Source organism: Pantherophis guttatus, chromosome 7 (assembly GCF_059756535.1).
Source record: "Pantherophis guttatus breed Tessera chromosome 7, ASM5975653v1, whole genome shotgun sequence".
NCBI classification, from domain to species: Eukaryota; Metazoa; Chordata; class Lepidosauria; order Squamata; family Colubridae; genus Pantherophis; species Pantherophis guttatus.
In genome coordinates this window covers 90125205-90152320 of record NC_142069.1, presented here as the reverse complement: position 1 = coordinate 90152320, position 27116 = coordinate 90125205, and the positions used below count along the sequence as shown (strand labels likewise).

At 43.0% G+C, this 27116-nt stretch overlaps 1 protein-coding gene across 4 annotated transcripts in view; it reads left to right on the top strand.

Moving 5' to 3' along the window:
• Positions 1 to 27116, top strand: part of CACNA2D1 (calcium voltage-gated channel auxiliary subunit alpha2delta 1) — a 335884-nt gene that overhangs the window by 37002 nt on the left and 271766 nt on the right. For all 4 annotated transcript variants that reach the window (XM_087873415.1, XM_087873413.1, XM_087873412.1 and 1 more), the window contains exon 2: positions 17609 to 17690. In XM_087873415.1, coding sequence (XP_087729541.1) covers positions 17609 to 17690 — 82 coding nt within the window. The remainder of the gene's footprint in view (positions 1 to 17608; positions 17691 to 27116) is intronic.

The following is a 27116-nucleotide window of genomic DNA, read 5'->3' as shown; positions in this document are numbered from 1 at the left end:
TGTATTGTATTGTATTGTATTGTATTGTATTGTATATGTTACGTTACGTTACGTTACGTTACGTTACGTTACGTTACGTTACGTTACGTTATGTTATGTTATGTTATGTTATGTTGTTATATGTTGTTATGTTGTTATATGTTACGTTATGATATGATGTTATTATGTTATGTTATTATATATTATTATATGCTTGTATTATATTATATGTTATGATATGTTATGTTGTTATTATATGCTATTATTTTATATGTTATATTATATGTTATGATATGATGTTATTATATGTTATTTTTTATATGTTATTATATTATATGTTATACGTTATGTTATTATATTATGTTATTATATGTTATTATATTATATGTTATTATATGTCATATTATGTTATTATATTATATTATATGTTATATGTTATATTATTATAATATATTTTATTTTATTATATTTTATTATTTTATTTTATTTTATTTTATTTTATTATTTGTTTTGTTTTGTTTTGTTTTGTTTTGTTTTGTTTTGTTTATTTTGTTTCTGTATTATTTGATTTGTGTTTGTGTTGTGGATTTTTAATGTTGGACTCTCCCTAGAGTGACCTGGGCATGAGTTGGGAGGCTATATAAATTTGTATAATAAACAAGCACACGAATACATTTGCAACCAAAATCTAAAACCTCTTTTTTGTTGTGTGTGTGTACATTACTCAGGGTGACAATATCAGGCTAAATGTGTGTATCTGTTTTATTTCTTCCACCGCTTGTTGTGGACTATCTAAACCAAATAATTGACATAGTTTTTTTTAAAAAAAACCTTTTTAGTCATTAATTAGTACAAAACTTGAAAAAAAAAACCTTACGTTTTTATCTGTTGCATCCAGTGTATTATAAGGAGGAATTTAGCCTGTGAAAGACATGTGAGAATGTGCTTGGTTCTGCCTTAAAATGAAAGGAAGGATCAAAATTCACTTTTTAATAATGCTGTATGCACACCGTATCTCTGTTAATCAGGGAATCTCAAAAAGCTTTGCAAATATTTAACCGAGGATGATTTTTCCTTTGAGATTTGTGAAGGTTTTTTTTTTTTTTTAAACTGCTAAGAAAATTGTATGGCAGATATTAAATTTTTCTACTTACCCCGTTTCCCCCAAAATAAGACATCCCCTGATAATAAGCCCAATCGGGCTTTTGAGTGTATGGCAATAAGGCCAAGCGCTTATTTCAGGATTCAAAAAAATATAAGACAAGGAAACATTGTACTAGCAAGAAATCTAGATTCGGACAAAAATACAGTCTGATCAGTTTGTATCTGCGTTGAAATGACAGGTATGGTGGTCAGGAAACCAGTGCAAACTTGTAAAAAAGACTTTCCTAATATCCCTTTGTGCAGGGAATGTTGTTTAGTGACCGTTTAAAGTTACAACGGCCCTGAAAAATGGGACTTAAAACAAGGATAAAATGTGGAAAGAAGGGCACAGAACTAAGGCAGAATAGCAGCAAATAGCCCGAGCCTGCAAAGATGAAGGCCCAAAATGAACTAAGGCAACAAACAAAAATAACAACATAACAAACAAACAAAAAAACTTCTTTCCACATGTAAAAAAAAAAAAAACCCAAGAAAAAAAGTCAAGAAAACGATGGGTCCATGGGAGAAAATGGCCAGAAGGTGATGAGCAACAGGGAGAAAGCAGAACTGCTTAACTCGCTGTTGTTGGTTTTTTTGCATCTGTCTTTCCACAAAAGGAAAAAAAAATATAGCTCAAATATTCAACAGTGTTTCTAGATTTTTGTTATTCAGGGAACAATAGGTTGAATTCAAAATATATGAAGTGAGTGAATAAGGGGAAGAGGATGGCAATGCCTTACTAATAAGAAAATAAGTGTTTTCTGAGTTATGCGGGGAACAGGAGGTTGAATTCAAAATATATGAAGTGAGCGAGTAAGGGGAAGAGGATTGCAATGCCTTACAAATAAGAAAATATGTGTTTTCCAAGCACATGGTTCATGCTTCATACATACATACAGCCAGTGGTGGGATTCAGCCAGTTCGGACAGGTTCGGGTGAAACGGAAGCTAATTTTATATCTGGTTTGCCGAACCGGTAGTTGCAAGGATTGGCTGGCCCCTCCCACCCCAGTCCTCCCAGGAGTCTCCACGCAGCCCATTTTGGTTGCCAGGTAAGTACCGTGCCCGCGTGGAGGATCTGGGAGGGTGAAAAATGGGCTTGCCAGAAGTTCCGGAAGTCCAGAAATGGGCCTGTTTCTGGCCTCCAGAGGGCCTCCAGAGCCCAAGGGAGGCCATTTTCACCCTCCTGGAGGTTCAAGGAAAGCCTCCGGGGCCTGGGGAGGGCAAACAATGGGCCTCCCAGAAGTTTCTGGCCTCCGGAGGGTCTCCGGAGCCCAGGGGAGGCCATTTTTTGCCCTCCCAGAGGCTGAGGAAAACCTCTGGAGCCTGGAGAGGGTGAAAGATGGGCCTCCCAGAAGTTCTGACAGTCTGGAAACGGGCCCGTTTCTGGCCTCCGGAGCCCAGGGGAGGCCACTTTCGCCCTCACAGAGGCTCGAGGAAAGCCTCTAGAACTTGGGGAAAGCGAAAACTACCCACCCCCCCCCCGTGGTTCAGGAGGCTGAGTAAGCTACGCCCACCATGGCCATGCCCACCCAGCAACCGGGGCAGAGAAACAGTTGCTAAATGTTTTGAATCCCACCCCCGCGTACAACATAATTTCCCTAATCTAAAGGAGTTGGACCATAAGGAAGACTGAGTGCAGAAGAATGGATGCTTTCGAATCGGGCTGTTGGAGATGACTTTTGAAAGTCCTTTGGATTGAGAGGAGAGCTACTCAGTCAATCCTGAAGGAAATCAACCCTGATTCTTCTTTGGAAGGGCAGATCCTGAAGCTGAACCTCAAAGACTTTGGCCACCAAATGAGAAGAGAGGAGGACTCCTTGGAGAAGACCCTGATGTTGGGAAAGATGGAAGGCCAAAGGAAAAGGGGACGGCAGAGGATGAGATGAGGAATAGAATAGAATAGAATAGAATAGAATAGAATAGAATAGAATAGAATAGAATAGAATAGAATAGAATAGAATAGAATAGAATAACAGAGGGACCTTCCCTGCTTAGGCAGGAAGCCCTACACCACTTCAGACAAATGATTATCCACCATCTTCTTAAAAACTTCCAGTGTTGGAGCATTCACAACTTCAGGTTGTTCCACTGATTAATTGTTCTGCCTGTCAGGAAATTTCTTCTTAGTTCTAAGTTGCTTCTCTCCTTGATGAGTTTCCACCCATTGCTTCTTGTCCTACCCTCGGGGGCTTTGGAGGATAGTTTGACTCCCTCTTCTTTGTGGCAGCCCCTGAGATATTGCAACACTGCTATCATGTCTCCCCTAGTCCTTCTCTTCATTAAACTAGACATACTCCATTCCTGCAACCGTTCTTCATAAGTTTTAGCCTCCAGTCCCCTCATCCTCTTTGTTGCTCTTCTCTGCACTCTTAAAGTAGCATTGATTGATTGATTGGTTCGATTTATATGCTGCCCTTTTCCGGAGACTCAGGGCGGCTTACAATGCGTTAAGCAATAACCTTCATACTTTTGTATACACCTGCTTAGTAGGGCTTTTGGCCTCCCCCCCCCAAAGCGGTGTTCTTTTTATACAAAGTCAGTTCATTGCCCCCACAATCCGGGTCCTCATTGCCTACATCTTCAGTCAATAGCACTTTCACAAACAAAGTTTTTCCGTAGACCAGCTCTGGTGGACAATTGTCAAGGAATTAATTATGCAAGCAACAAAGACTTTCTCATGTACATAAAAAGCACTTCAGATAAAGTTCTCCAAAAAGCAGCTGAATAATTCACAATCCACTTTAACATTTTCTCAGAAAGGAGCTGAGATCACCTCGTCACAAACGCAGAGATGCGCCCGCCCGGTGCTAAGAAAATAGGGGCTTATTATTCCATTTGGCTCTCAAACACTCAAGCTAGGCTCTTAAGGCCTAGTGCCTGAGCACCTCACACAAGCAATTGTTTGAGGTCACACGGTATTACAGGAAGCCATTACACACATATTGAGTCAAAGGAAGTTTGGATGGATCGCTCAGGACAAGTGCCAATTCTAGCATTATCAGAAATTGATTTTGTTTGTCTGGCTCCTACAGCTTGGCTTTTTCAGACTGGACCTGTTCCCTGGATTCATACTTATTTTTCTAGTGATTAAGGTTTCAGAGATGTCTTTAAAAGGCCACACATTTTCTTTGTTGTCCTGTCTGCAGTTACAGGAACTGGGCATGGCTGGCCTAGTAAAGAGAAGGACCAGCAGGGACATCAGAGGCGGTATTCAGCCGGTTCAGGCGAATGACTGTAGGCTACCACCCGCCCGGATGTAATGTCCTATCTAGCCACATTTTTAATAATAATAACTCTGGAATGAGCTCCCCCCGGAGATACGGAGGATCCCGGATCTGCGCACCTTCCGTCGCGCACTTAAGACTTTTTTATTTCATCAAGCTGGCCTGGCCTAAATCTTCTCCCCTTTTAAATATAAATTTTAATTTGTTTTAAATTATGGGGTATTTTAAATTCAGCCAAATTATTTAATTCGTTTTTAATCGATTTTAAATTTTTGTATTTATGTGTTTTATCTTGCGGCTGTGCACCGTCCTGAGTCCTTCAGGAGAAGGGCGGTATAGAAATTTAAATAAATAAATAAATAAATAAATAAATAAATAAATAGTCATTGTACGTATATACCCAGTATACCCATACAATGAAATTCACTTAACACCCAAAGACCAGGTCCAACACACATAACAATCCCCAAACACCCTCCCACCCACCACAAATTCCACACCCCTAAACCACCCAAACATCCACACAACAGACCAAGTAATGCTGTCCAACAGCTCACCGATGGTGGCCCTTTAGTTCATTGTTGAGTGCAATTATAGTCTGGGATAAAAACTATTCAGAAGACGTGTGATCTGAGTCTTAATTGTTCTGTATCTTCTGCCAGAAGGCAACAGTCCAAAAAGATTTTAAGCAGGATGGGAAGAGTCTCTGAGAATGTTACGCAACTTTCTCAAACAGCGAGATTCGAAGATGTCATCCAGGGCTGGTAGCTGGAATCCGTTGATATTCTGGGCAGTTTTAATGATTCTCTGTAGAGTTTTTTTGCCCGCTGCAGAGCTGCTCCCATATCATGCAAGAATGCCGTATGTCAGGACACTCTCAACGGTGCTGCGATAGTAGGACAGAAGTAGATGCTGAGATAGATTTATCTTCCTGAGCGTCCTCAGGAAGTACAGCCTCTTCTGTGCCTTCTTCGCAAGCATGTTAACATTCATAGATTTTTGATTAGAATGCTTTCACTAGGGCCTTGCCATTAAACTTTTGCAAGTTGGATTGCCAGAAGACGCTTCTTACGGAAACTCAATGGTTCTTCCAGGTTCAGTGGTGGAATTCAGCTGGTTCAGGCCAGTTCAGACGAACCGGTAGTTCCTCTATCAACGGGACTCCTGAAGAGGGTTCCCAATTTCATATTTTCTATGTTGAATGGGGGTACTTCACGTACTCCAGTATGGTTTCTTTCACTGCGTTTTATCGAATAAACGATAAGCAAAATCCTTTAAAGATTTATCTCGTTGGCACAACTGGGGAGAAAAAGAAACAATTTTAGCACCAGGGTTTCCTGCTTCTTCCTTGTGAATGAGATACTGGAAAGCAGCAGATTGCATCAATTCCAAAAAGTGAGCTGACCAAAAACAGTCATTTCTGCTCTGTTTTTTTTTTTTTTTTTTTACTGGAAAGAGCTTGTCCTTTAAGGAATTGGCTTCTGAGAAAACCTTGAAAGGGAGAGACCTTCATCAAGATGTCACCCATCCATGGTTCTTCCACGCTTCGTTGAGAGGCGTCCCTTTTATCTGTTTAAGCCATCAAACTTCCATTCCTGACACCAGCTGACCCTGGTAAGCTAAGATGGATGGGCCTGTGTGCCAGAGGTATGATGGCTTATCCCTTGGTGATGTCTTGATACGCTCGTAACATCTCCTGGGGGAATTCGTGGCCAATTAAATCCCCACATTATAGACCTTTTCCAGGATAGGAAGAATGGCTAAATCTTTATAATGACTACTACAGCTGCGCTCCCCCCTCTCCATCCCTCCCTCTCTCTCTCATCTATCTATTTATCTGTCTCTCTATCTCTCTATCTGTATCTACTAGCTATCTCTCTTCTATATACTCAATCTCTCTTCTAATCTCTCTGTCTGTCTGTCTGTCTCTCTCTGCCTGCCTGCCTGCCTGCCTACCTATTCTCTCTCTCTCTGCCTCTATCTATCTATCTGTCTGTCTGTCTGTCTGTCTGTCTGTCTGTATCTATCTATCTCTGTATCTGCATCTATCTATCTATCTATCTATCTATCTATCTATCTATCTATCTATCTATCTATCTCTATCTCTATCTCTATCTCTATCTCTATCTCTATCTCTATCTCTCTAACTCTTTATCTCTCTATCTCTATCTCTCTCTATCCATCCATCATCCATCATATCTATCCATCTATCCATATCTTTCTCTCTCTCTCTCTCTCAATCTCTCTCTATCCATCAATCTCTATCTATTTCTGTCTACATCTATGTATCTATCATCTATCTATCCATCTATCTATCCATCTATCTATCTATCCATCTATCATATCTATCCATCTCTCTCTACCTCTACCTCTATCTCTATATTTATATCTATCTCTATCTCTATCTTTATCTATATCTTCAACTATCTCTATATAATCAGTCGCTCTCTCTCCTTCTCTATCAATCTCTCTCTCCATCCCTCTGTCTATCTATTTCTATCATCAGCCTTGACAATTGATAAGGGAGCTTTGCCCCATTTTATGACTTTTCTTGCCCCAGTTGTTAAGTGAATCACTGCAGTTGTTAATTTAGTCACATGGTTGTGAAGTGAATCTGACTTTGCTCGTGAGAAGGTCATAAAAGACCCTGGGATGTTGCAACCGTCATAAATACAAGTCAGTTGCCAAGCATCTGAATTTTCATCACGTGGCCATGGGGAGGCTGCAACGGTCGTAAGTGTGAAAAACGGCCATAAGTCACTTTTTCAGTGCTGTTGTGACTTTGAACAGTCACTAAATGAACTGTTTTAAGTTGGTGCCCTCCTAATGTTTCTTATTCAGAATTTTTGCTTTCAAAAGCAGAGTGACTGATAAAAGCCATTAGATTTTACATCAGGAACGTAATGCATGTTATAAAACACTAATGTCCTGAATACCAAATATAAGTGCTTATATTGTGCTTCTTTTTTTCTCTCTCTCTCTCTCCTAAACTCATGCAACTTAAGGAATTTCTCCTTTGGCTCTTGTGGTTGTTTGCGACCAAAGTTTTTGCACTCTCTAGCAAAAGCCGGGAACATTTAAAGCGTGCATTGTTTTACATCAGCGGTATTCAAACATGTAGGGAATCATAAAGGCTGAAAAGTAAAGACAAAGAGTTTTGAAGAATGCCTTAGCTGTGCATTATTTTACCCATTTTATGAGCCCTGGACTGAAAATAAGTTGCTTCCTTTTACCTCGTGTGAGAAAAAATGGCAGGCAGCCCAGAGAGGAGATTGGCAGGCAGTGATGTCAGACGCAAAGGATTGGGACCTCACCAGAGGTGGTATTCAGCCGGTTCGGACCAGTTCAGGCGAACCGGTAATGGCGACTTGCGGGTGCAATCCCGTCCTATATTGCTGTGTTTTTGATGCCGTATGCATGTGTGGATGGCGGGGGCAAGCGAATTGGCATGTTTTGTGATGCCGTACGCATGTGCAGATGGGCGCTCCCATTTCCGGTGCTGGGCGAACCGGTTGCTACAGTAGGTGAATCCCACCTCACATCAACTTCCAGTGAAGATTTATTGCTGAAGTTTATACACAAGAATCTAGTCAATTAATATTTGGTAGTAAAGTGGCGCTAGATAAGACTCGGTGGAATTCAAGATTTAGACCATTTCTGGTAACGTAACGATTCTAGGCTTACAACTTGCTTGACTCCATCCCTAGCCTCTGTCTGCTCTTCTCCTACATGTGCATTTTTGTGAATGGGGACCATCTCTAGATCACAATGTTAACATTCTGAATTAATTGAAGGCCACGTGATAGTGCCACCAAAAATTCATACATTTTTTTGTTGTTGTTGTTGTTGGCCTCTTCTTTCTTTGGGATAGCTTCCAAATCCACCGATCAACGACGGTTATGCAAAATCAACAGGTCAACTTTTACTCCACAACTCCTCAGTTCTTCCTCGTTGTTTCAGTTGGGTGGTCTCCAACTTTCTCTATGTCAGGATTTCAATTCTTTCAATTTCAATTCAGTTAATGTACCAAATGTGCTTTTTCTTTTTTCAACTGGACTTTCTGGTTTTTTTTTGTTTCAGGACGTTTTGCTTCTCATCCAAGAAGCTTCTCCCGTTGTCTCTTGAAAAAGTACCTTAGGGACAAGCATGACCTGGATGACTGAGAATCTCCATAGACATTTAATTAATGTCTTTTCCTCTCGTTCTATCTCTCTGCCTTTCTCTCTCTTTCTTTCAGTCTCTTGCATCACAGCCCTGCCTGTTGAAGTGCAGTCAAGTTTGTGATCAGCCAAATTTGGTGACCTTCGGTGGCCTGCCATCTGCAACTCCAAGCCACCTGAAGGGCAGCAGGCTGGTGGAAGATTTAATCTAGCAAGGCATGAATAGACCTAATGGAGTAGGAATGGAGCTCTTAAATGTAGGAACTGGAGGTAGTTCTCGGCGTACGACCACAATGGAACCCAAAGTGTCTGTTGCTAAGTGAAACGTTTGTTAAGTGAATTTTGCCCCCATTTTATGACCTTTCTTGCTACAGTTGTTAAGTGAACTGCAGTTGTTAAGTGAGTCACACAGTTGATAAGTGAATCTGACTTTGCTTGTGAGATGGTCACAAAAGGGGATCATGTGACCCCGGGACATCGAAACTGTCATAAATATGAATCAATTGCCTAGCATCTGAATTTGGACCACATGACCAATGGAAGTGCTTCAATGGTTCTAAGTGTGAAAAACATTAGTAAGTCACTTTTCTCAGTGACGTTAAAACTTTGAACGGTCACTAAATGAACCCGTTGTAAGTCGGAGACTCCCTGTATGCTATCTAGGAGGGAGGCTGTGGCTGAAGATTCTCTCTGCTTGGTGGGTCAAGCCACAACGAGGTCATAGGCTCCATGGTGTCCTTGACTAAGTGTCCCAAATTAAGTCAATGCCGACAACATCGTGTATCACCTTGGCAAGAAGGCGCCACATCGTACTTAACTTGCTCTCTGTACCCCAGATGATCGTGGTAGGTCGATCTTTTCTACCACATGGTAGATCTCCTCTTTTGTGATTGACTAACTAACAAGAAGAGTTCGATACAAACCTTTGGCCACTATCAAATCCAATGAATGTCCATAATTATTTCCAGCGGAATTTATGAGAGGAAGATTTAGGACAGCCATCAAAGCATTCGATACCATCCAGATGAGATGGAACTGAAAACCTTTGGGGTGTGCGTGCATCTGATGTTCCCATTCTCTAGGACAGGGGCTGGGGTGGGTCAAACTCAAAGCCTGGGAGCTGGAGCTGACCCACGATCCGACCCACAATCTGGCCTGTGGGGCTGCCCTGGAAGCAGTGAAGGACCGGCCCGCGATGCCTTTACCAGCAAAAATGGAGCTCACGAGGGCTGCGTGCGACTCTCCTGAGCTCCGTTTTTGCTGGCAGAGGGTTTCTGGAGGCCGTCCCAGCCGAAAACGAAACTTGCAAGGGCCGCACATGCCTGGCCCCTCCCCCCGGGGTGAAATTCACTTACCTTCCCTACCGGTTCACAAATGTGCATGCGCAAAGCCTTCTGTGAATGCGCAGAAGCTGAAAATGGTCACAAAAAAGGGACGTCATGATGTCCACACGGGTGGGCGAAGCCTCCCGCAGCCGCTGCTAGCGGTTCGTCCGATCTGGATAAAACCAGCTGAATTTCACCCCTGGTGCCTCCACCCCTGAGCTCCGTTTTTGCTGGCTGAGGGTGGCAAGAGGCCATTGCAGCTGAAAACGGAGCTCGGGAGCCTGTTTTCGGTGGCAGAGTGCTTGGCCCACCACAGGTGCCCCTGACACGAGTGATGTCATGCCCACATCATCCCTCTGAGGTCAAACACAACCCTGATGCGACCCCCTCAATGAAATCAGATTTGACATCCCAGATCTAGGACCATTTGGAGAAGCTGCATCAAATCTCGAGTGATGGCATGCGTCAAGTCCAGAGATGTTTGCGTAACCATGGCGACCACGGCCTCAGGGTTCCGCAGCCGCGTGGTCCCTTCGGATTGGCAAATGTTTTATTTATGAACCCGGGAGACGATTTCCCTGTGATCAAAACCTGTGCCGCGTAGCACGTCGCCGGAAGGGCTGTGCATTTGTTTTTATTGGCATCCTGAGCCCTTCTATACAGAATTTTGGCGTTGCCTTGGCAACAGAGCATCAAGTCCATCCTCAAAATACTGGGTTAACTTTTTTGGCTGTCGGCTTCAGAAGCCGTACTTCCCTAGGAGGGATGGAATTAAGGGAAGCCCGTTTCAAATTCTTCAGCTGTGCCCCAGGGAAAAGGGGACTGTCTTTTGCACCGTCCTTTACTTCGGGGGATGCTGCCTCACATGAATGTGGATGGGAAATTTATTTATTTATTTATTTATTTTCTTAGATTTCTATGCCGCCCTTCTCCTGTAGGACTCAGGGCGGCTCACAGAATAAAAACATATAACAATAAATAGAACTAAAAACAATCAAATGTAAAAACCCCAACAACTAAAATCTCATGTACAGCGATGTGTTCTGAGCAGTGCTTTTGAATTTGGAGATAAATCTCTACCCAGTAATAGAAAATATTTGTGGCTCAAGATTGAACTTGTGGAGTCGTTGATGCTCTCTGAGCTTGGTGTTTTTCTTGTTTCATTACCCAGCTAGGTAACATCATCAGGACAGAAACATCTGCAAGGAAAACAACTAATCTCTGAGAGCAGCAGGGACCCCACAGGAAAGGGTCTTTTGGAGCACCGGAGGGGCATTCATGGCCAGGGGCATCCATGGAGATCCCCAAACATTCAAGATGGTGGACACCCCTTAAAGTATTTGCAATCCAAGTGCTTACTCTGCTGTTTAAAGTATTTGAAATTCCGGTGCTTACTCTACTGTTCAACTCTGAGCTACAATTACTGCCTCGGCGTAGCTGTTTAGGGTACACCGAAGAGATCATTTGCATTTGTGATATGGAAAAAGAAACTGGATTATTAGAGGAAGGAAGTTTCTTTGTATAGGTAAAGATTCCCCTCGAACTTATGTACTAGTCGTTCCCGACTCTAGGGGGTGGTGCTCATCTCCATTTCAAAGCCAAAGAGTCAGCGCTGTCTGGGCCCATTTTTGGCGACAATGGGACACGCGGGGTGGGTGGGTTTTGGGAGGTCAAAAACAGGGTCATATTCGGTCTATAAGATGCACAGACATTTCCACCCACAGTTTTTTGGGGGAAAAAGTGTATCCTATAGTCCAAAAAATACGGTATATCAAATATATAAACTCTAAATAAAATATATGAATCATTCATTCATTCATTCATTTCTCCCTTCCCCCACCCCAAATCTAAAATGAAATGCTTATTAGTTTTGAAGAAAATTCACTTAGATATAAATTAGCTGATAATAGTCTGTCAGGCATAACGTTCCTATGCAAAAAGGTGATGTTATTTCATTCAATCCTATCAAATGAGATTTATTCCGCCATTGCATTTCATCTCTGGATTTTGAGAAATTAGCACGGTGTGGCTAATTTTCCAGATATTAACAGGTTGAAGGTAACTCCCACGGGTTTACGACAATTCGTTGCGGCCAACTCGCCGTGGCCAACTCGCTAGGACCAACTCATCGCGGGACAGGAGTTATACAAATATCAAAGAAATGGTGGAATAGAATCACTAAGGAAAGGATGCAAAAGGAGGGACAGAATGAAAGATGAATGGCAACCATTAAACTCATTTTTTTATTTATTTGAAATGATTAAATAAAATGGCTAAATTGTCCCACAGCGAGTTGGTCTTGGCGAGCGGTCAAGCAGCGTGTTGGCCCCCACGCGTGCGCCTTGCCCCCCATGCATGTGTGTGTACCCCCAGCATTCGCTCCGCCCCCAGCAGAGACCTGACAATCAGCTGGCAGGTGGGAGGGGCGATGGCTCGTGTGCCCACAGAGAGGGCGCTGCCTGCCACCTGTGGCACACATGCCAAAGGTTCACCATCACGGCCTTATACCATTTCAGATAAATTGTTGCCCAATCTCTTCTTAAAAACTTCCATTGTTGGAGCATTTACAACTTCTGGTGGCAAGGTGTTCCACTGATTAATTATTCTCACTGTCAGGAAATTTCTCCTTAGTTCAAGGTTGCTTCTCTCCTTGATTAGTTTCCTCCCATTGCTTCTTGTCCTGCCTTAAGGTGCTTTGGAGAATAGGTTCACCCAGTGGTGAAATGCTCCCGGTTCGGCCCGGTTCAGCCCGGTTCGGCCGGTGGTAGCGATGGCAGTGTAAGGCTCCGCCCACCACCCAGTCGTCGTTACTTCCTGTTTTTAACCAGGAAGTAACCTGTTTGTCCAAGCGCGTAAGTGAAGCGTGGCGCATGCACTTCCGGTTGGGAAAGTAAATAGATTTCACCCCTGGGTTGACTCCCTCTTCTCTGGGGCAGCCCCTCAAAAATTGGAACACTGCTGTCCTGCTGGCTGGGGAATTTTGTGAGCTGACGTCCACAAGTCTTAACGTTGCCAAGGTTGAAGAAAAAGCATTTTCTACTGGAAATGCTTGCTTTTATCATTCGAAGCCTGATTTTTGATGCCTGAAGGCGGGTCAGGGAGTGTCATGCTCAGTTCAGCCAACGGACACCCCTCCTGCTAGCTCAGTTCGTGTTTTCGCACTGCCACGTGCTACTTTAGTTTGCAAAAGCCCCGACTGAAATCCGAAATTGGATGCCACGTTTGCCGTGTGGCTAAAAATAAAAGTGCAGCGAAAGAAGAATTCGGGCTTCGGGTGGCGCTTTTGGGTGCCAAGGACTGTTTTAAATAGAAACAACAGTAATACATGCTGAAACGCCGCCCCCAGAATTATTGTACGCGCATCATTTCTAGAGGCTTAAATATGAGGCGCCATAAGTGGATTTCAGAGCCTAGCAATAAAAGCCAGATTAGCGGTTGATTAATTTCCCCCATATTAGCAACACGTAGATAACTGGTTTTAAGAGCTTTTAATGAAACACCTCCAGGAACTGGGCACCAGCAGCAAAACCTGCCTCAATTAAGTCCTGTATTTTTGTAATTTTTTTTCCTAAATATATGAGGTAATTTTCATTTAACTGCTTTATCGCGGGCCTCTTTCCAATTTGCTTAAATAGCCATTTTCCTCACCCCTTCCCTGACGATGCCTATCGCCTCCTATATTTATGACAGTACAGGATACAAATTATTTTGTGCGTGTATTAATTTAATGAGGAAAAATAGAAGGCAAGGATTAAAATAACGGCGAGATGTGGATTTTGAATCGGAAACCTACTTGAAATGAAAGCGCTGAGACCTGTTTTAAATGGAACTTATTTTTAATATATTGGCTGACCAATATATTAATTCATTTAGTATATTGATAGACATCTTCTTCAAATGGGAAATATAACAGAAATAACAGAGTTGGAAGGGATCTTGGAGGTCTTCTATTCCGACCCTCCTGCTAAAGCAGGAAACTTTATACCATTTAAGATAAATGGTTGTCCAATCTCTTCTTAAAAACTTCCAATTTTAGAGCATCCACAACTTCTGGAGGCAAGTCGTTCCATTGGTTGATTGTTCTCACTGTCAGGAAATTTCTCCTTAGTTCTAGGTTGCTTCTCTCCTTGGTTAGTTTCCATCCATTGCTTCTTGTTCTGCCTACCTCAGTGGGGAAGAACAAACAAACCATGATCTGTTTTGCTGATAAGCCTTCATCCATGATGGCGAACCTATGGCACGGGTGCCCGAAATGGCACGCAGAGCCATGTCACCTGGCATGCGTGGTGTTGCCCATTCCTTTTCCGGGTTTCTGCCATGCATGTGTGTGCAATGATCAGCTGTCCTTTGTGCGTGCAGCAATGCAGTAAACCAGAAGAGCTGGTCTGTGAGCCGGGAATGGGGCTTCCTCGAATTTCAGAATTGGGAGTGTCCAGAAAGGAGAACCAATGGGAATTCTCCCTTCTGCAGCATCATCGGTCTCCAGGCAGATATTGCAAAATCTCCATTCCCACCCCACTCCAGGGGGAGGATACAGCAAAATCACCATTCCCTCCCCACTCCTGGGGGAAGGATATTACAAAATCTCCATTCCCACCCCACTCTGGGGCCAGTCACAGGGGACATTTGCCGGTTCTCCAAACTACTCAAAATTTCCGCTACCGGTTCTCCAGAACCTGTCAGAACCTGCTGGATTTCACCCCTGGTGTGTACCAGTGGTGATATTCAGGCGGTTCTATCCGGTTTGGGAGAACCGGTAGCAACAACTGCAGGAGGCTCCACCCACCTGCCCGGACATCATCACGTCCCATTTATCCATGTTTTTGATACTCTACGCATGCACAGATGCACGTGCACTCCCATTTGCCAACTGGTAGCGAAGGTAAGTGAATACCAACTCTGGCTTGTACCATCATTTCCACCTTGATTTAACCCTCTTTTTTTTTTTTAATTTGATTTATATGCCGCCCTTCTCCGGAGACTCAGTGCGGCTTATAATGCGTTAAGCAATAGCCTTCATTCTTTTGTATATTTATACAAAGTCAGCTTATTGCCCCCACAAACTGGGTCCTCAATTTACCTACCTTAGAAAGGATGGAAGGCTGAGTCAACCTTGAGCCTGGGGAGATTCGAACCTGCAGTAATTGCAGGCAGCTGGTCTTAATAACAGGGTGCTTTAAACCACTGTACTTGATGCCTCCCCAAATTTCACTTTTGAAGATTGTGGATGAAGATCCGTGGCAGCATGTTAAGGGGCTTCGGGGAGCCGATGGAGGTGTCCACCCTTGTTATAAAGCACTTTGTTTTTCCGTCCGTCTTATTTTTTAATGCTGATTCAGTCTTTTGTTTATCTCTACAATGTGTGTGTGTGTGTGTGTGTGTGTGTGTGTGTGTGTGTTATAATACACAAGGGAAACCCTTGCCCCTAATCATTGCAGATGCAATCTTGACGCCCGTGTGTGTGTGCGTATCTGTGTGTGCATCTCTTTCTTCCTTTCTGGGTGAGTCTATCTTTTTTTTCCCGTCAAGCTGTGCCCATCCTTGACTTGTGAATTATGCACACTTTTCACGGCAAAGCAAAAGGCCGAAGCGTGCAAAAACAAACAAAAAAACCAGAGTCGAGATCTTCATCTTTCTGTTGTCTTCCTGTGGAAGAGCTTAACAACATGTCCTGGATCAGGGTATCGGCAACCCGCAGCTCTGGAGCTGCATGTGGCTCTTTCATCCCTCTGCTGTGGCTTCCTGTCACTGGTCAGCTCCACAACTGATAGGGCTTTCGGTTAGGACAGGTAGAGGAAAAAGGATGGCGTGCTAGGAGGAGACTCTATGGTGGGTGGGTGGGTGGGAACCCGACTTCCAGTTGGCAGAGGAAAAAGGATGCCACGCTAGAAGGAGACTCTATGGTGGGGGAGCTGGACTTCTGGTCGGCAGAGGTAAAAGGATGCCGTGCTAGGAGGAGACTCTATGGTGGGGGGAACCGGACTTCCAGTCAGCTCCAGAATTGAACGGGAGCTTCCGGTTAGGACCTTTGTGGCTCTTTGAGTGTTTAAGGTTGCCGTCCCCTCTCTTGGATGGAGAGCTTCATGTTTGCATCTAAGGCAGCTGTTCGCAGCTGGCTCTTCTCCTGCACTTTCCAAGTTAAGGTTCAGTCGTTCTCGACTTACGACCACAACTGAGCCCCGCATGTATGTTGCTAAGTGAGTCATCGGTGAAGTGAGCTTTGTCCCATTTTACGATTTTTTTTTTGCCACAATTGTTCAGTGAATTGCTGCCGTTGTTAAGCTAGTGACATGGTTGTTAAGTGAGTCTGGCTTCCCCATTCACTTTGCTGGTCAGAAATTTGCAAAATTTGCAAAAAAAAAAATTGCGTAACCCCGGGACACTGCCGTCGTCATAAATATGAATCAGTTGCCAAACATCCAAATCACAGGAGCCTTGGTAGTACAGTGGTCTAAGGCACCCTGTTATTAAGCTGGTTATTAAGACCAGCTGCCTGCAATTACTGCAGGTTCGAATCTCGCCAAGGCTCAAGGTTGACTCAGCCTTCCATCCTTTCTAAGGTAGGTAAATTGAGGACCCAGTTGTGGGGGCAATAAACTGACTTTGTATAAATATACAAAAGGATGAAGGCTATTGCTTAGCGCATTGTAAGCCGCCCTGAGTCTCCAGAGAAGGGCGGCATATAAATCTAAATAAAATAAAAAATAAATAAATAAATAAAACAGGGATACTGCGTGGCTCACTAAATGAACAGTTGTAAGTCAAGGACTACCTGAAATGTTTGGCTCCCAGATCTATTTTAGGATGGATGAGAAGAAAATCAAAATTTATGCTGCTGTTACACAAAAATTGCTTGCTCTTCCCTTACCAGTGACTCAGGCCACATTTATCTTCATTCCTGAAAATAACATGGTTTTATTTCCTCCGTTGAATTAGGATGAGGTAGGGTTTTGGCCTTTCTGGCTGCTTATTTATTAGATAGAATAAATTAATCACTTTCTGCCCATGATTTACAGAGGCATTATTTTCTGATTTAAACTGAGATCAATACCTGAGCATTCTTGAAGTGATGGATTGGTAAATTATTGTTTGGAAGGAAGGAAGGAAGGAAGGAAGGAAGGAAGGAAGGAAGGAAGGAAGGAAGGAAAGAAAGGAAAGGAAAAAGAAGGAAGGAAATGGGAAAGGAAACGAAAGAAGGAAGGAAGGCTGTGAGAGAGAAGGAAGGAAGGAAGGAAGGAAGGAAGGAAGGAAGGAAGGAAGGAAGGAAGGAGAGATGGGAAGAAAAGGAATGAGGGAAAAGAAAAGAAAGAGAAGGAAGAGAAATGAGAAAAGGAAAAAGAAAAAAGAAATCTGGGAGAGAAGGAAGGAAGGAAGGAAGGAAGGAAGGAAGGAAGGAAGGAAGGAAGGAAGGACATTTTTAATAAAATTCTTTTGACTTTTCACTGCCACGTTCTTACACTTGACAGACCATATTTTGCTGCCTTTAACTGTAGTGATCCTGTAATCTACTAGGAAAAGATATTTGCCTGAATCTAAAAATGCAGATTTGCTCACGTCCAAACTTGTCAAATTTTTATGGGAGATGCTGGGCAAGCAGAAGAAGAACAAGATAGAAAAATGGGACCAGAGCAGCTTCACAACACTACCAAAACAACCTCCATCTCAGTCTCCCCTCCCTGGGAAAATAATCTGTCAGGCTTCCCGCGTCCCTCTGATCTTCCTAGCTGTGCACCATTGATCTGATGACTTCCTCTCTTTCTCTTCCATTTCTGTAGGATAAAACGGTGGGTGGACATGATGCAGGAAGACCTTGTGCGGCTGGTGAGAACAGCAAGTGGGGTGGATGATCTCATGCAAGTAAGTGACACTTCCCTGTGCTTTTCTTTAACAAGGACGGCTGCTACCGTATTGCCTGGAAAATAAGACCCAACCGAAAAACAGCCCTGGCACAATTTTTCAGGATGCTCTTAATAGAAGGCCTACCCCCAAAAATAAGCCCCAGTTAAGATCGTCAGCCAGATGGATGCATTTAGTACCATATTTTCCCCAAAATAAGCCCTAATATAAACTCTTTCCCCAAAATAAGACCCAACCAAAAAATAAGCCCTAGCATGGTTTTTCAGGATGTTCTTAATATAAGCTCTACCCCAAAATAAGCCCGTTAAGATCGTCAGCAGACAGAGGAGTTTAGTACTGTATTTCCCCGAAAATAAGACTCAACCGGAAAATAAGTCCTAGCATGATTTTTCAGGATACTCGTAATATAAGGCCTACCCCCAAAATAAGCCCCAGTTAAGATTGTCAGCAGATGAAGGAGTTTAGTACCATATTTCCCCAAAAATAAGACCCAACCGGAAAACAGCCCTAACATGATTTTTCAGGATGCTCTTAATAGAAGCCCTACCCCCAAAATAAGGCCTAGTTAAGATTGTCAGCCAGATGGATGCATTTAGTACCGTATTTCCCCCAAAAGAGGACCCAATATAAGCACTACCCTAAAAATAAGCCCCAGCTAAGATCATCAGCCAGACGGACATGTTTAGTACTGTATTTTCCCCAAAATAAGACCCAATCAGAAAATAAGCCCTAGCATGGTTTTTCAGGATGTTCTTAATAGAAGCCCTACCCCAAAAATAAGCTCCAGTTAAGATCTTCAGCCAGACGGATGTATTTAGTACCATATTTCCCCGAAAATAAGACCTAACTAGAAAATAAGACCTAATGTGTGTTTTGGGAACAAACATTAATATAATACCAGGTCTTATTTTTGGGGAAACACGGTAGCATAATATAGATATTTCTCAACTTTTGACCACAATTGTGCCCAAAAGGTATGTTGCTAAGCGAGATATTTGCTAAGTGAGTTTTCCCCTATTTTATGACCTTTCGTGCCACAGTTGTTAAGTGAATCACTGCGGTTGCTCAGTTAGTAACCTGGTCGATAAGTGAATCTGGTTTTCCTCGTTGACTTTGCTTGTGGGAAGGTCACAAAAGGGGATCATGTGACACCCACACCCACACCAGGACACTGCCAACCGTCATAAATACGAGTCACTTGCCAAGGATTTGGGTTTTGATCACGTGACCACAGGGAGGCTGCAATGGTCATAAGTGTAGAAAACGGACCTAGGTCGCTTTTTTTAGTGCCTTTATAACTTCGAATGGTCACTAAACGAACTGTTGTAAATCGAGGACTACCTACAGATGACTTTTTTTTTTTTTACTAAAGTCCTTCTGTTAAATGGAACAGAGGATCGATTTTACAGGTAGTTCTCAACTTAACCATTTGTTCAAAATTGTGGTCATAAATCGAGGATTACCTGTACATTCCTCTTTAAAGAGAAGAAGGCTTGCATTGCCTACCTTTCTGTTTTGAAGCAGCTTCATACAGTCGTGTTCCTTCACACAATTTGAGAAAAGCCTTACAGGGGATCCTCAACTTACAACCATTCGTTTCGTGACGGTTCCAAGTTAACGATGGCACTGAAAAAAATCTGACTTATGGCCATTTTTCACACTTATGACCATCGCAGCATCTCCACGGTCACGTGAAAAAAACATTCCGATGTTTGGCAACTGGTTCGTATTAGGATAGTTGCAGTGTCCTCACAGGCTGTTTCCGGATGATTTTTCAAACCGCTTTCTTAGCTTTTAAGTGTCCTGTTTTGGTGCTTTTGTGTGCCTTCATTGCTCACCCGTGCTTGCAACCATACACTCTCCAAACCCAAAGACACATCAGTGTTTTAAAAATAATTCGTGAATGTGAAAGCAGTTTCTCTTTGTAAATAAAAACCCATCCGACATGTCCCAAGGACAGATTTTCTAATGCATTTGGTCCTGGATGGAGATAATGGCTTGGCATTTCTGATTTTGAAAGCCTTCCTGTATTTCTCGTCTCTGTTGTGCTGGCCCCTCCAGCAGCCGAATCAGAGGAGGAGGAGGAGGAGGAGGAGGAGGAGGAGGAGGAGGAGGAGGAGGAGGAGGAGGCGGCGTGGGAGTCAGGACTAGTATCAAGGCAACCTGAGAGCTCCGAGGGGGAGGAGGGAATGGAGGTGGCAGAGAGAGAGACGGAGGCAGAGCTGGGCCGTCTGTCAGCCCTCAGATGGCGAGTCAGCAGCCGCCGGATCTGGAGGTGGCTGATGAGGAAGAGGAGAAACAGCTGGGTCCAGTGCCTGATGTACAGATGCACAGAAGGCAGAGGAGAGGAGAACAGTGGAAATCTATGGGCCGGTCCTTGGGATGGAAGAGCCACCACTGCTAGCAAAGCCCCACATTAGCTCTGGGGATAAAAGGCAGGGGGCGGAGATGAATAGGTGTGGCAGAAAACTATTCATCTTCCCTGTCGGACAGACTTGTTAGCCTGCTGTGAGAGAGAAACTTTTTGCCGGGGCTGCTGGCGCTCCTAATAAAGGAATCATTGATTTAACTTCAGAGGGTTTGTCGTGTTTGGGGAGCTGGGTCAGAACAGGCTGTGGGGAATGACGGGTACCTAGGCTCAAACCTTTCCTGGTTGCAAACGTGATCTGCAGGTGTTAATATGCCACCGATTCGGATCGTGACTTTTTCATAGGCCTTGATTTAAAATGCTGGAACCTGGCCAGTGACAAAAGTGGCTGCATATTTATTAATTGACTTATTGTCTTGCAGACTTTGTTTGGTCAAAGACTAGTTTGGTCAAAGACTAGTTTTATTGTTGGACAAAACAAAACAAAACAAAACCCTAATATTTAATCAGGTGCCAAAGGCAGGGACTTATAATAGTGTCTGGCAGCAGCAAGCTTCTTTGCATTAGGCTGCCTGTCCAGGAAACGGGAGATGCTGTCTCTAAAAGGAACTCGGACAAAGAGATGGGTGTATGAGGGAACAAAAGCTGGAAGAGATGGCTTCTTTGTTGACAAATGTAGTCTAGTGAATAGAAGAACTGGGATTGACAGGATAGCAGTGTTCCAATATTTGAGGGGCTGCCACAAAGAAGAGGGGGTCAACTTATTTCCCAAAGCACCAGAAGGCAAGACAAGAAACAATGGATGGAAACTCATCAAGGAGAGAAGCAACCTGGAACTAAGGAGAAACTTCCTAAGAGTGAGAACAATTCATCAGAGGAACGGGTTTACTCCAGAAGTTGTGGGTGTTTCATCACTGGAGGTTTTGAAGAAGAGATTGGACAACCATTTGTCTGAAAGGGTATAGGGCCGTGATGGCGAAACTATGGCATGCGTGACACAGGTGGCAAACACAGCCATATTTGTGGGCACGCGAGAGTTTCCCGAGCTCAGCTCCAGCGTGCATGCATGCCCCAGCCAGCTGATTTTTGGGTCTTCTGGGCCCATTGGATCCAGAGGCTTTCTAGGAGCCTGGGGAGGGTGAAAAACGGGCCTTCCGGTCACATGGAAGTCAGAAAACGGGCCATTTCCGGCCTCCAGAGGGCCTCCGGGGGGATGGGGAAGGCTGTTTTCGCCCTCCCCAGGCTCCTAGAAAGCCTCTGGAACCTTGGGAGGGCGAAAAATGGGCCTACTGGGCCTACCGTACCATCGCCTGCCAAATGTGGGGGGAGTGTGTGTGTGGGGGTCGCGTGCACATGCACGGCAGGGTGGGGCACATTGATTATGGGTGTGGGTATGCACACATGTGACCCCCCCGGCGTTCCCCCCGCTTTTGGCACACAATGGCAAAAAGATTAGCCATCACTGGTATAGGGTCTCCTGCTTGAGTAGAGGGCTGGACTAGAAGACCTCCAAGGTTCCTTCCAACTCTGTTATTCTGTTAAATGTCTGGCTAATACATTCCTCTTAAATAGAACAAGGCTTGGATAACTCTCTTTTTTTGAGGGATTGTTCACTAGTCCTTGTGCATATAATTTTAGAAACGTCTTATGGGTAGTCCTTCACTTACGACCATTTGTTCTGGAACTGTTCGAAGTTATGACGACACTGAAAAAAGTGTCTTACGACCAGCTTTCACACGCTTACGTCCATTGCAGCATCCCCGTGCTCACGTGATTAAAATTTGGACGCTTGGCAACTGGCTCATATTTATGACGGTCGCAGTGTCCTGGGTGTGTGTGTGTCATGTGATCCTCTTTTTGTGACCTCCTGACCAGCAAAGAGAGTGCAAAAGGCAGATTCGCTGAACAACTGCATTCCTAACTTCAGAGCTGAAGTGATTCAGTTAGCAACTGTGGCAAGGACTGTGGTGCAATGGGGTAAAACTCACTTAACAACGGTCTCGCTTAGGAACTGAACATTCGGGCTCAATTGCAGTTGTAAGTCAAGGAGTATCTGCATTTTTGGAAGATTATAGGTTGATTCACTGGAATTCAAAATGTCTGTATTGGAGCAGGTAATATATCAATACCTGCAATACCAACAAGTCTAACAAAGGAAGCCTTAAAATCTTAACAGGGGACACATTCTTCATCCCAAGAGCTTGCAAAGAATGGAAGTGGGGCCATACACTAGGTGTAATTTAGGATCCCGCTTCCAAAATCTCATCAGCTTGCACAGTTGTGCAATTATGGCGCTCTACAATTCCTTTGGGTGATGTCAGATGAGTTACGGGTAGATTGGAAAGCTATGGATAGTTATTGATTTATTAGATTTATATCGTGCTGGGCTGTTTACACCACAGTCAAAATGGCTTAGAGCAATTAAAAATGCAAATTACAGAGCACCAAACACATACACACAGAGAGAAGATTCCATTAAAACCATTCAAATCAAAATAACTTCAGTTAATGATGAAAATCCGGTGGAAAATCTTGGTCTCACTGCTTTCTGAGATGCTGGGAGAATATTTAGGTCCAGAGGTACCTCCTTGGTGAACAGATTGTGAGGACTACACAAGAGAAGAATTTACAAATGAATTTACACCCTGACCTGGATGACACTAGAATATCCATAGAATCTCTTCTTTAAATGGGAAATATAACAGAACAACAGAGTTGGAAGGGACCTTGGAGGTCTTCTAGTCCAACCCCCTGCTCAGGCAGGAAAGCCTAGACCATGTTAGACAAATGGTTGTCCAATCTCTTCTTAAAAACATTTAGTGTTGAAGCACCACAACTTCTGGAGGGTAGTTGTTCCACTGATTAATTGTTCTCACTATCAGGATATTTCTCCTTAGTTCTAGGTTGCTTCTCTCCTTGAGTAGTTTCCATCCATTTCTACTTCTCCTGCCTTCAGGTGCTTTGGAGAACAGTTGACCCTCTCTTTTTTGTGGCAACTCCTCAAATACTGGAAGACTACTATCGTATCATCCATAGTCCTTATTTTCATTATACACCATGTCTCTGCTAGTCCTTCTTTGCATAAAATATTGTATTTGGCCATTTTGTGTAGCTTCAGTCAAGTTTCTTTCTCCTTCTCCTGCCCAAATAGGTCTAACTCCTTCGGTGTGCATTTGGCATGTTCTCGCTGTATGTACGTGTTCCTTGTTGCTCTGAGTGGCTCGTTAACTGACCATTAAGTACGCCTCGTCAACTGCGGTGTTTTTGTGATCTAATTAGCAAATGGGCGCTGTCTACAATGCGCAAATAATTAAACGTTCATGCTCAATAAAGGCCCTGGCTAGACAAGAGTTATTCAAAGGTGTTTTTAAAAATTTTTTTAGCATCTCCGTATAAATTTACGGTGGAGCGTTGACAGCATAGGACATCGCTATCAATTAATTTTTCCACAGGGTATTTTGTCACGTTTTGTTAAATCTGTGTTAGAGTAACCGAGGCGCTCAAAATAGGACCTGGGAATCCTATTTATCAGAATTGCGCAGCCAGTATCCAAAGGAAGTCAGGGACGCTGACACAAACTTGTAGTTTTATATAAATGAATACATTTTATACATTTATAGGTGCCCCAAACAAGATAGTCAGGCGCATCGCTACGTCATGAGGTAAATCGTGAGGTAAATCACGGAACAGCATACAAAACACTGAGAAGAAAAAGGCGGGAAAAAAAGAGAAACTCCCCCTTTAAATTCAACAACCAATCAGGATGTAGATTGCCTCATGCAGGAGCCCACCCTCTCCAATCAATCAACTACAACTGTGTGTTGTGGCTCATTATAATACACTTGATTGTTCCAGCTATTAAATTAAATATCTTAACACTTTTGCTCCTTTTCCGAAATTCCATCACAAAATAGATGTCATTCAGGGGGTTGGACTAGAAGACCTCCAAGGTCCCTTCCAACTCTGTTATTCTATTCTATTCTATTCTATTCTATTCTATTCTATTCTATTCTATTCTATTCTATTCTATTCTATTCTATTCTATTCTATTCTATTCTATTCTTCATTCCATTATTCTCTTCTCGTCTCTTCTCTTCTCTTCTCTTCTCTTCTCTTCTCTTCTCTTCTCTTCTCTTCTCTCTCTATTTTATTCCACAGTGTTGTGTTGTGTTGTGTAGTGTTCTGTTGTGTTGTGTTCTGTTCTATTCTGATTTCTCTTCTCTTCTCTCTCTATTTTATTCCACAGTGTTGTGTTGTGTTGTGTAGTGTTCTATTCTGTTCTGTTCTGTTCTATTCTGATTTCTCTTCTCTTCTCTTCTCTTCTCTTCTCTTCTCTTCTCTTCTCTTCTCTTCTCTTCTCTTTTTAGATGGTTATTCTACGATTCTTTGCCTGCATCATTAAAAAAAAAAAATCAGTTCAAGGTTTCCAATGTTTCATTCGATGAACCTTATCAAATGGTGACTTTCTTTCTGTACAGAATGATGTACGTACAAGGCTTGGTACAATGCTTCTCCTTCATTAATTCAGTCAGCCGAGAAAACACATGAATAATAATTCAGACAGAAGACTTATTCTTAGCAATTCCAAGAGCTTTCCCCCCCCCCAGTCTGGCTTTCTTTTCCCGCGACAGTGTGCAAATTTTTAAGCCAAGGTGTAAATACATGCAAACGCAAAAGCCAACAGGTCTGGGGTTCTGTAAAAAACTTAGTTAAAACTAAAACCCCATCAGCTCATTTAGATCTGCCTCTAGCACCGAAGAAACCAATTTGTTATATATATCAAAAATCAAATATATTGCCGTCGCTTTGAGGTTGAGATGGATGGCAAATAAATTGAATAAATAAACAAAAATAAAATATATACATTATTGCATATATCACACACAATCTATGATATTGTAGGCAACATAAACAAATCGTACACATTAGGGACAAAAACGCAGGTAGTCCTCGACTTATGACCATGATTGAGCCCAAAATATACCAAAGGTATGGAGCCTTCTTTGCACCACTTGGGTGATCCTGAGGACACAGAGAAACCTCCAAGTGGCCTCAATGACCCTCTAAAAGGATGCAAATGACCAGCTGTCTGCAAGGAGTATCAATCCTTCCATTCCCCACCATCCAGTCAGAGCTGAAGAAGCTTCTCGTATGAGAAGAGAAATGTCTTCAAAGCAAAAACAAGAAAGTCCAGTTGCCTCTTGAAAAAGGAACCTTTGAGAAGGCTAATAGTAATAGAGTCCTACTACATCATCAGATATCCTTAGGCATAAGACAGTGCTGTGGGTATTATGTGTTTAGCAGGGTGATGGCATAAGTGGAGAAAAATGGTTTTTGTGTCCAACTCTTCTTAAAACCCTCCAATGTTGGAGCATCTATGTTAAGGATATTGGTGTTGTGTTACCAACCAGCAGAGTAGACCAGGATACATAGTTTGTTCCATCCAGCCGGGTTATCATGGAAAAATTTGCTGCTTGTTCTAGTGCCATCTTCACTTGAATTGTTTATCACAAACACAGTTTGTACTATTCACATTGACTCTCAGTTTAGCTTTTAACAATCCTAGTTAGTTCTGGTTGGCTCTGGGCCCATAACCAATGTTAAGGATATTGGTGTTGTGTTACCAACCAGCAGAGTAAATGCACAAGGAAACGTTGCTGAGAGCAATGAATAAGAGATATGCAAACTGGTTTATCAAAAGCTTACTTTACAGTAGAAAAACAGTCTCATAGTCTTTAAACAAATTCCAAGTCTTTGCCAGTTAAATCAGTCCAGTGATACAAAAATCTTCTTATCAAACAAATATTAGTTGGTTAGAATAACAAACTCACTCTGGTTCACAAACCACGATGGTAGCAGATCCATCCAACGATGATTAGCAGATATCAACTCCTCTCAATGGTAGCTTATCATATCAACTCCATACACAATGGCAGCATATCATAGCAGCAACTGAACACATTACAATACCTTGCTTAAATACTCTCACAACAGTGATTACCTAATTACAGCATGACTCAGCATTAAAGTCGCATAATACATTTACAGATTAAAGTTACAGTACACTTATATTGCCTGGACAACTTGTAGGCTCAAACCATATCCTAACTATCTACAACTTCTGGAGGCGAGACATTTCCTGACAGTCAATGGGACATCTTTCCTTCAGAAGTTGTGGATACTCCATCACTGGAAGCTTTAAAGAAGAGTTTGGACAGCCATTTGCCTGAAACGGTGTAGGGTTTCCTGCTTATGCAGAAGGTTGGACTAGAACAGTGATGGCTAACCTGTTTGCCGTCGCGTGCCAAAAACGTGGGGGAGCGTGGGGAGGGGGAATCGCCCATTTCCTGACTTCTGGTGGGACCGGAAGGCCCGTTTTTTTGCCCTCCCCAGGCTCCAGAGGCTTTCTAGGAGCCTGGGGAGGGCAAAAATGGCCTTCCCCACCGCCTGGAGGCGCTTGGAGGCTAGAAACAGCCTGTTTCCCAACTTCTGGTGGGCCCAGAAGGCCCGAAAATCAGCTGGCGCTGGAGCTGAGCTACAGCAACGTTGCATTCCCACAGATATGGCTCCTTGTTCGTGCCATAGGTTTTCCACCACGGGATTAGAAGATCTCCAAGGATCCTTCCCACTCTGTTATTCTATTAACTGAAGAAAACAAGGCCTTTAATTATGTATTTCTGATAAGGTAGGGTCTCCTTCAGGGGGTTGGACTAGAAGACCTCCAAGGTCCCTTCCAACTCTGTTATTCTGTTAATGGAAGAAAACAAGGCCTTTAACTGCAGTCCATCACTGGAGGCTTTTTAAGAAGAGATTAGATAGACATTTCTCTGAAATGGTACAGGTGCTTCCTACTTGAATTAGAAGTTGGACTAGAAGACCTCCAAGCTCCCTTCCAACTCTGTTAGTCTGTTATAACATTTTGTAAACAAACTTACTACCCACACGGATTGCCTCCAGAAATTGTGGATTGATGAACAGAACCATTTAATGTCCCGAAAATACAAAGCCATCATTAAACTTTTAAGCTGTGCTGGGGTTGGGATGTATTGATGGTTGCC